General features: G+C 40.1%; 1 protein-coding gene across 1 annotated transcript in view; it reads right to left on the minus strand.

Moving 5' to 3' along the window:
* Window positions 1-9,960, minus strand: part of Girdin (protein girdin) — a 167,805-nt gene extending 157,845 nt beyond the window's left edge. Inside the window, exons 1-3 of the mRNA XM_068229964.1 lie at window positions 9,830-9,960; window positions 2,613-2,753; window positions 2,268-2,350 (exon numbers count right to left, since the gene is read on the minus strand). Of these exons, the coding sequence (XP_068086065.1) occupies window positions 2,268-2,350; window positions 2,613-2,666 (137 nt within the window). The 5' untranslated portion in view covers window positions 2,667-2,753; window positions 9,830-9,960. The remainder of the gene's footprint in view (window positions 1-2,267; window positions 2,351-2,612; window positions 2,754-9,829) is intronic.
* Between the last annotated feature and the right edge of the window lie 67 nt (window positions 9,961-10,027).

The following is a 10,027-nucleotide window of genomic DNA, read 5'->3' on the forward strand; positions in this document are numbered from 1 at the left end:
ACCTATGGTGTTCCCCAAATAATAGCACCACTCATACGCAATGCAGACCCATGGTGTTCCTCACATAGTAATACTAATCACAGGAGCTGTTCAGAACCGTGGTGTTCCTCACATAGTGATACTAATCATAAGCAATGTCCAGACCTGTGGTGTTTCTCACATAGTGATACTAATCACAGGCAACATAAACCCATGGTGTTCCATATATAGTGGCACTAATCAAGGATACTGTAAACCCATAGTGATCCACCCTCGATGTTACTAAGCACAAACCTATGGTGTACCTCACATCGTGGTACTAATCGCAAGTAAAGTCAACCCATGGTGTTCCTCGCATGATGGTACTAAGCACAAGTAGTCTCATGGTTGTAATTCAATCATTCCTTGGTTGCCCCTTTTAGTCACCTATTATGACAGGCAGGGGAAACCATTGGTGTATTTTTCATCTGCGTGCCCCACCCACAGGGGATCAGAGAGAAAAAAAGGGAGGGATCCAACACCTCAAAAAATGAAGTACTGGACAAAGAAAGACAAGGGCCATGAAGAGCATGACAGTGAAAGACTCGCTAGGCCTCGAATGCTCTAATAATGCTGGGACCAGAAAAGAACAAGAGTTGACCAAGGGAGGTTGGACAGGATAAATAAAAGAGAGGAGCCTGGCACAAGTAAGTGGAAGCAATGCCAGGACTCAGCTACTGGCCCCATGGTCGCCAACCCACACTCTCAAGTAGAGAGCCCCTGGAACCCCTTTTAGTCACCTCTTACGATAGGCAGGGGATACCGTGGTTGTATTCCTTGTCTGCATCCCATACTCACAGGGGGTACTGAGAAGGCTTATGACAGTATTGCGAGAGAGAAGATGTGGGAATGCCTGAGGAAAAGGAATGTGCCGGAGGAAATGGTGAGGTAAGCTCAAATTCTGTATGAGCACTGTACCACCTGTATGCGATTGGGTGACTGGCATTCATCCTGGTTCCAGACCAAAAGTGGAGTCCAGCAAGGCAGTGCACTATCCTCATTATTGTTTATCACCATCACACATGACATAATGAAGAACATCAAGAAAACCCCTGGTGAAATAAATGCAATGGCTTTCGCTGATTACATTATGATCTAAGGAGAAACTGAGGAGCAAGTACAGTCAAGACTCAATAAATGAAAGGTTAAGGTCCAGGAATTCAATCTCAAGATAACGGAACCCAAAACAGTAGTGATGGCAATATACAGAGAGCGACAACCAGCGAACCTCATGCTAGGAAACCGTCCACTGAAAAATGTGAAAAACTTTACATACCTCGGCAGCGTATTATCTCAAGATACACTAGCCACAAACGAGGTGGCAACTAGAGTGCAGAAAACCTCTCACTTTACCAGTAAGTACGAACACTCCTCTGGGATCCCAAAGTACCAACAAAATCAAACCTGGTGATGTTCGATCAGTACTTCATACCAATCTTAACCTATTGTATTGAAACCTTCAGCCTCACTAAGAAGGACTCATCAAGGTTGCAGGCATCTGAGATTAAGTTCCTGAGGACCACAATTTAAAAAAACAAAACTGGACAAGTTAAGGAATGACATGCTTAGAAAGGAAGCTGGGATTGAGACAACATTGTTAGATCGAGTCAGCATGATCAGATTGAGATGGTTTAGCATGTAGTGAGGATGGAGCCAACAAGGAGAGCATATGTTCAGTTGGAGAGACATGTGGCAGGAAAACGGATGGTGGATAGACCAAGAACCCACTGGATAGACATCATAAAGATGGACGCTGCAGATCGGGGAAGGACAATGAAAGACATCATTAACAACAGAACCTATCTCAATAAGACAGGGTAGAAGAGGCTCACCAACAATACCCAGGAAACTGGGACTGTAAAATGATGATGATGATGATGATGATGATGACAAGATAATGCATAACCACCATTTTCCCACAAATTTATGTAATATCTAAACGTAAAGTTTTGTCAGACCAGGCCCGATAGAGGATATGAACTACGTATTAGCAATGTCGGATTGAAAGTATACAATTTGTTTAATATCGCAATAATACAGACAGGTTTTTCGGACTTCTTGAAGAGAAAAATTATAGAACTGGGAAAGTATAAGCCGTGGACTTAATTTACAGTACCACCATTTGCATGGAATGAAAATGGAAAACAAATGGAAAAAAAAACTTCAGGACTACAGACAGTGGGGCTAAAACTCACTATCTCCTGAACGTATGGTTACAGCATTTTGCAACAACTACAAACAAAACTTACATTTGTAGGAGGACTTCGTACAGAAGCACGCCATCTGTAAGTTCCTCGTAATCAGGAGATCTATCATCCAAGCAGGAGTAAAGCTAAAACAGAGAGAGAAACAAAGAGTAAACATTAGGAATATGGAAATATTATAGAACCTAGTCTAGCCATAAATACTTTCAAAAACTATTTTTCGAAAAACTGGAATATGATGTGAAAGTTTATAGACAAACACACAGGGCTGAATTGAACTGCTGCAACGCCTCTTGGCCCAAATAATTATTATGCTGTATGTCCTCCTTATTTTACAGAGCTTCTACTGCATTCAAAATACTAATAGAATGTGAGAGGTAAATTACTTACCCAAGTGACCAAGGGACCAGCCATAAAATCTTCAATCTCGATAGTAGTCGTCATGATGGAGATGGACTAGATCATGTATCCGTGGGCAGTACAGAGAGGAAGAATATTGGCCAGTTAGAGTACTGTCCACATACCATCATCCTTAAACAAAATTAAAGGAACAAATAGACGACGATATCACTACTGTGAGCAAAACAGTAATGATGACAAGAGGAGAAAGAGAAGGGAAAGGAGTCGTTAGTATCACAGTATCAGGGGCCAAAACTTTGAGGTTGTTAAATACTTCAAATACTTTGGGAAGTGAATTAATGCAAGATGCAAGGTTGGATAAGGAGATCGGCAGAAGGATACAAGCAGCAAATATGCTGTAGCAGAATGTAAGGAACCTGGTGTGGAACAGAGAAGTTCCTATGAAATGTAAAGAGATAATGTACAAGATGTACTATACCCCTATATTAACTTGCACTTACACTTTGATAGCAAGAAATGAGAGTAAAATTCAAGCCTGTGAGATGAAGTTCCTGAGGAGTATGGTAGGGAAGACAAGGAGAGACAGATTAAGAAATATTGAGGTCAGAAAACAGATAGGGGTAGAAAAGCTGAGTGGTAGGAGGAGAAGAATACATTGAGATGGTTTGGGCATGTTATGATGATGGAGGAGGGAAGGATACCAAAACAAGTGTTAGAGGCTACGATAGAAGGAAAGAGGCCAAGCACAATAATTACTGAAGAGAAGTGGTGGAAGGAGAGGCAACGGTGGAGAAGTACCATCAACACCCCCAACTTGGCAGGAGCTGGACAAGAGGAAAAAATGATGATCACTATTTTTTGAGCTTACTTGAAACTAGATATATAAGTAATGAAAATGGAAGAAGCAATAAAGACAGACAGAAGAACACATGAGATACGCACAATAAGAACATAGGATCATTTCTTGCAAGAGAGAGAGAGAGAGAAAATGAATATGAATTCATCACCATTAAGCAGAAACTGATGTGTTACAGCTAGAAACTTTTGATGATAAAATCATGGAAATGCTCTAAAAGCAGTTTGAGAGCTTGTCTTTTTGATGAAGCATATAGCAGTCATTTGAAAGACATATTAGAAGTCAAAAGCTGGAGTCAAAGAATGCAGTCGCTTAAGTGCAGCCAGTATCCAGTATTCGGGAGATAGTAGGTTCGAACCCCACTGTCGGCAACCCTGAAGATGGTTTTCCGTGGTTTCCCATTTTCACACCTGGCAAATGCTAGGGCTGTACCTTAATAAAGGCCACAGCTCATTTTATCCCGCTCCTAGCTCTTTCCTGTCCCATCGTCGCCACTATCTCCCGAATACTGGATACTGGCCACACTTAAGCGACTGCAGCTATCAAGCTCAGTGATCAGATTCTTAGTGATGGTATCATTGTATATCCAAATAGCAAAAACAGCTCATAAGATCCAGTGTCACCGAGCTCGATAGCTGCAGTCGCTTAAGTGCAGTCAGTATCCGGTATTCAGGAGATAGGGGTTCAAACCCCACTGTCGACAGCCCTGAAGATGGTTTTCCGTGGTTTCCCATTTTCACACCTGGCAAATGCTGGGACTGTACCTTAATTAAGGCCACGGCCACTTCCTTCCCATTCCTATCCCTTTCCCATCCCATCGTCACCATAAGACCTATCTGTGTCGGTGTGACGTAAAGCAACTAGCAAAAAAAAAAAAAATCTGTGTCGAAAACATTATTGTGATACTTTTCATTTAATATAAAAGGAACTAAATTTTGCTTTTCTTTTTTCTGTCAGAGTTGTCAAGAAAAAGGTGTGGGGGAAAAAGTAATGTGGCCACCCCCTCAACCTAAGAGTCCACCGAACAGCTGCCACTGATTCAAACCCATGCGTGACTTCTGCACGGGACAATATCTGTGTCACAAACAGCTGACAGAGAGCATAAAGAATACCAGCAGTTATGTTAAAACACACTTATACTAAAGCCCACGAGAGTTGGAGTCTGACACTCAGCACCACCGGCGAGCAAAAGTTGTCTAATGCTGCTCGAAAACAGTCTGTTGCTATGGCAAGGATAAGAGCAATGTCACATTTAATGAAGCTATCGCCACCTGGGTTGGCTTGTTCTCAGTTGCTTTTATGATATTATTCCAGGTGGTACTGTGTTAGTTGTTGCTGCTTTATGTATTCACGTGTTTGTTTTCTGATTATTATTTTAGTTGTTACTTAATTGTTTTTGTAAGTTAATCAGAAGCTAGTTGTACAATTCTATTCTGTATTTAACATGTGCACTTGTTGAGGTTATTGTTAGAAACTTATAATTTTGTTACTGATTACAAAATCTCATATTTATCAACAATGATGTGTTCTATCTTACATGTTGAAATTATAAGCACAAGCTTAGGAACAGGACAAAGTTACTGAATTGCATTAGGCCTACAAGTTTTATTAAATACTCAGCCCTTATGAAAGTGTGATATGCCGCAGATGGAGGTAACTATGACAACGCAGCGTACTTCGTAGTTACTGCTTTCGCCGCTCAAATGTCAGACTCCAACTCTCGTGGGCCCAACTATAGGAACCACAGAAATGGTCCATCTCCATAATGCAATGGTTAGTGTAGCCATCCCTGGAGTCCTGGGCTGGACTCCCAGTACTAGGCGGCGGATCGAAGTTTAAAGAGACCTACCATCTGGATCATTGGCTCTACATAATTATAAATAAAACCATGTAAAAAATTGGTTTTCACGTTAGTGAAGAAGAAAAAATTATGATGAGCAAGATAGATCCAGAATACAAAGTTCTGGCCATGGCTGCCAACTTCCTCACCTTCACCAATTCAAATCTCCTTGGCCCGAGAGAAGGCATCACTTTCTAAAAGGCTAGCTATACCCCTTCAGGGTACAGAATGAAAACAATTGTAGTGGTAGTGGTAGTAGTAGTAGTAGTAGTAGTAGTAGTAGTAGTAGTAGCAGTAGCAGCAGCAGCAGCAGCAGTAGTAGTAGTAGTAGTAGTAGTAGAAGAAGAAGAAGACAATAAGAATGTTATATACAAAACATACCTTGTGAATAAAATTATTCATTAATTAATCTATATTTCATTGGCTAAAGATCTGCTTAGTTCAACTGGTGGCCCACCTGGCCCCCCTTTAGTGGGGGAGCCAGAATGAATCAACCTCTTCTTGAAGGAGAAGAAGAAGACCATCAATCACTACCACTAAACAAAACAACTCTGTCCTTCAACTACTTTGACATTCCACTTGAATTTGTCATTACAAAAATGCTGCAAAGTTTGGGCTGGGAAGACTTGGGAGAAAAAAAGATGAGCTGCTCAACTAAGTGATATGTTCCAAGCTGTCAGAGGAGAGATAGCATAGAATGACATTATTAGATGAATAAGTTTGAGTGATGTTTTTAAAAGTAGGAAAGATCACAATATGAAGATAAAGTTTGAATTCAAAAGGACAAATTGGGGAAAATATTCATTTATAAGACAAGGAGTTAGGGATTGGAATAATTTACCAAGGGAGGTGTTCAATAAATTTCCAAATTCTCCACAATTATTTAAGAAAATCTGCCACCTGGATGATTGCCCTAAATGTAGATCAGTGGTGATTGATTAAATGCTTTATGTCATTCACATTACCTTCCCAGTTAACATTTGGTAAACTGAGATCACCTGCTACAATAACGTTCCTTTATACATCATTCCTCACATAGCTGATTATATTACCACATAATTCTGCATCAGCACTGGTGCCAAACTTGCCAGGTCTGTAAACCTAAAAAAACATCAAGTTTCCTATTATCTTTAGAGAAGTCCTACACCAAGAATTACTGTACATGTTTCTCATCCTTTTTTTTTCTTCTTCATAGCATACAAATTCTTCTTTCACCAGTATGAAATGAAAACTCCCCCTCCTATTTTTCCTAACATGAGATAAAGACTCCAGTTCCGTGAGAAAATTTCTACACCTAAATTATATCACTTCTCAGCCATGATTCAACTCCTATTATAATATCTAGTAATACATATCTATTAAATTACTTCATTCTATTACTTTCTTTACAATACTTTTACAGTTTTACACTAACAATATTTTGTGCCATCCTTACTGGACTGCCTGCTTCCTATACTCTCTCAAATTCATAATTAGAGGTGGTGGTGATTATTGTTTTAAAAGGAAGTACAATTTGGCAACCACCATCTATACAACACTTATCAGAGAATAAAAATAGAAGGGATTTGACACTTCGAAAAATGAAGATATCGGCCAAAGGAAGACAAGGGACACAAAGGGCATGGAAATGAAAGACTCCCTAGGATTCGCAACCTAATACCGTCAGGTTGAAAAGAACAAGAGTAGACAGAAGGAGGTCAGATAGTATAAATGAAAGTGAGGAACCTGGCACAAGTAAGTGGAAACAATGCCAGGACTCAGCTAATAGTGCCGTGGTTGCCAACCCATGTTCCCCCAGTTCAGAGCCCTTGGGGCTCCTTTTATTCACCTCTTACTACAGGCAGGGTGTTATTCTACCACCCCCACAGACAGATAGGGGATACCATGGGCGTTATTCTACCACCCCCACTGACAGACGGGGTCCCAATTAGGGTTGGTGGCTTTAATATCGACTATGACCTAAGCGACTACTATAAGAATGGGTGAAAACTGGAAATGTAATAATAATCCGAGAGCTTCTTCGCCTAAAGGAATTTCATACTTGGAATAACTGCCCGCACAAAAAGAGAGGAGTTCCCTTATTTGCAGTATCTGTGTGCTAACTCACAGATGGTGAATTCCAATGGTCTGTCATCCTTGGAATGGAGAGACATGCTAAAAATGATGGCAAGGTTCACCCCAGTATGCACTCTACCTGGATGCTCCATGAACACAGGCCACTGTGCAGGCAATGTAGTGAGTACCATATAAAACCCTACCAGTTTCTAAGCCCCTCAGGGAGAGTTATTCTGCATTAAGTTAAGCGTCATTAGATACAAGGAGACATGCAGGTAATCTCAACAATGGGGGGGAAGACTAAAAGCTACACAGCTGTAACTGTTTGGCAATGAACAGCAAATGCAGATGTGGACTACGCTTACGTATAAGAAACAATGCCTAAACGTGAAACAAAAAGTGTCTGCCAGAAACAACATAGTGCGGAAACTTCGAGGCACCACCTGGGGAGCTCACCCTTGCACTGTGAGAACAAGCGCGCTAGCACTGTGCTACTCCACTGCTGAGTATGCATGCTCCATGTGGCATAAGTCCAGCCATGCCAAAAACATAGATATAGCACTAAATGACACCTGCCGTATTATCACAGGTTGTTTAAGACCTACCCCCATAGTTAACTCCACTGTCTCGCTGGTATAGCACCACCTGAAATCCGACGTGAGATTGCTGCTAGGTATGAGAAAAGCAAGGCTATGACTATGGAAGCTCATCCTTTGTATGCCTGTCAACCAGCACATCCTAGGTTGAAATCAAGAAAGAGCTTCTTGACAACCACTGAAGCTCTTAAAGGAACACCACAACAAGCAAGAATCTCAGTGTGGCAGGAAAAATGTCAACATTTGAGAGAATGGATGGTTCCAAAGGAAGAACTTCCTCCTGGACACTCTGAAAAGTGGACAACATGGAAGGCTCTCAATCGATTACGCTCCAGTACCACAAGATGCAAGACCAACGTACAGAAATGGGGCCTTCCTGTGGAGACAGTTTACTGCAAGTGTGGTACTAAGCAGACTAATGAGCATCTCCTACTGTGTCCTTCTTCTCCAGCCACTTGTACCATTAAAGACTTAATGAAGGCCACTCCAAATGCGCTTGTCGTGGCCAACCTTTGGTCAACCAATGTTTAAAATTTCTTCTGTATAATTTTTGTCTTGTTTACTTTGTACTTCTGACACAATAAATAAATAAATAAATAGGAGATGTGGATTCCTAGGGAGTCCTTAGAGAGGATGGCGGCTGGAAAAAACACCAGTTGAACGTCTCAGAAGAAGGTGGTTGTATCTACCAAATTAAGGAAGATACAGCAAAAAAAAAAAAAAAAAAAAAGAGGGGGGAGAGACCTGGGAAGACGTAATGAGAGAAAATTTCACAAAGATAGAAATAGATGTACCCCAGGCATATCATACACACAAATCCTATCCAGACCGTAGACAGGATCTGCGGCTGAGGATAAATGATGATGATGAACACTGTAATATATTTATTAGCAAGCAGTCTCAAAGGGAAAAGTCTTAAGGTGCATGAAGAAGTCCCCTAAATAGTGGAAGGTGGAAGTAACCACTGTAACAATAAAATTGCAATAAACTGGAGGAAAAACAAAGGGATATAAAGGCTAGCTACCTAACAACTATGCCCTACTTCCTGAGAACCTATGATGTCATCAGTATCAGTGTATGAGGACTGCATTTGGTGCAAGAGGGACCATTCCTGTAAGTTTTGTTGAATGGCAACAAACTTACAAGGTTGAGAGAAAATTACAAGATAAAATTGTTACCTCAAATATAAAATTCTTGGTGGCAATAATGTGGAACTATTTGTATGGGAAGTATAGTAGGCTTACTTAACTTTCTTTCATCATTCAAAATGTTCAATTTTTTAAACTGTTTGAAATTTTGGAACTTTTAACTTGGGTGTTCTTGGCCGAAACAAATTGATGTCAGAATACATATATAAACAAAAAGTAAGTACATTAGAGCAACTGATCAGGCAATAAGGACTGTAGCTTTTTTTTTAAAGTTATTCACACGAGATACAACTGGAACTTCCAAACTGGACAGATATGTACTACACTGAAAGACGTGTTTAAGGAACTAACACACACAATAATTAATGATATAATGAAGCTTTCTAGTCACAATAAACAGTTTGGAACTATATGACGAGGTAAAGGAAAATAATACATTATACATAGTTTATTGGGATGATTAAATGTTCATTTTGCCATCTGAATTCTCTACCCTATTCTATGCATGCAGGTTTCAAATAAGGGTTAAATACACAATGTCAAGCATACAAAATGTGTAATTTTTTAACCTTCCAACAGAGCAGCTTTCGCAGAAGGAACTAAATTTGGCGAAATTGACCAAATTTCGTTTAAAGGCAAGTGAGACATAGTGAACACATTTTCTAACCAGTCGTCATCATTTTCTCTCGAACTACTATAACAACAAAGAGACGAAAGAAGAAAACAAAGCGATCAACAGAGTGTATCCATACCTTAACGAGGACGTAGGTGGTTCTTTTGCCATTTAATATTTACGAACAATAACATATTTGACATAACAGTACCATCACAAGAAGGACACAAAGAATAATGTCAACAAAACAGCTTTTAACATGAATAATCGCACTGTGAGTATCGAGAGAATTCACAGCATGATTATTAAAATTCATCGATTATCTGCACATATCGCA

The sequence above is a fragment of the Anabrus simplex genome, chromosome 13 (assembly GCF_040414725.1).
Source record: "Anabrus simplex isolate iqAnaSimp1 chromosome 13, ASM4041472v1, whole genome shotgun sequence".
Classification (NCBI taxonomy): Eukaryota; Metazoa; Arthropoda; class Insecta; order Orthoptera; family Tettigoniidae; genus Anabrus; species Anabrus simplex.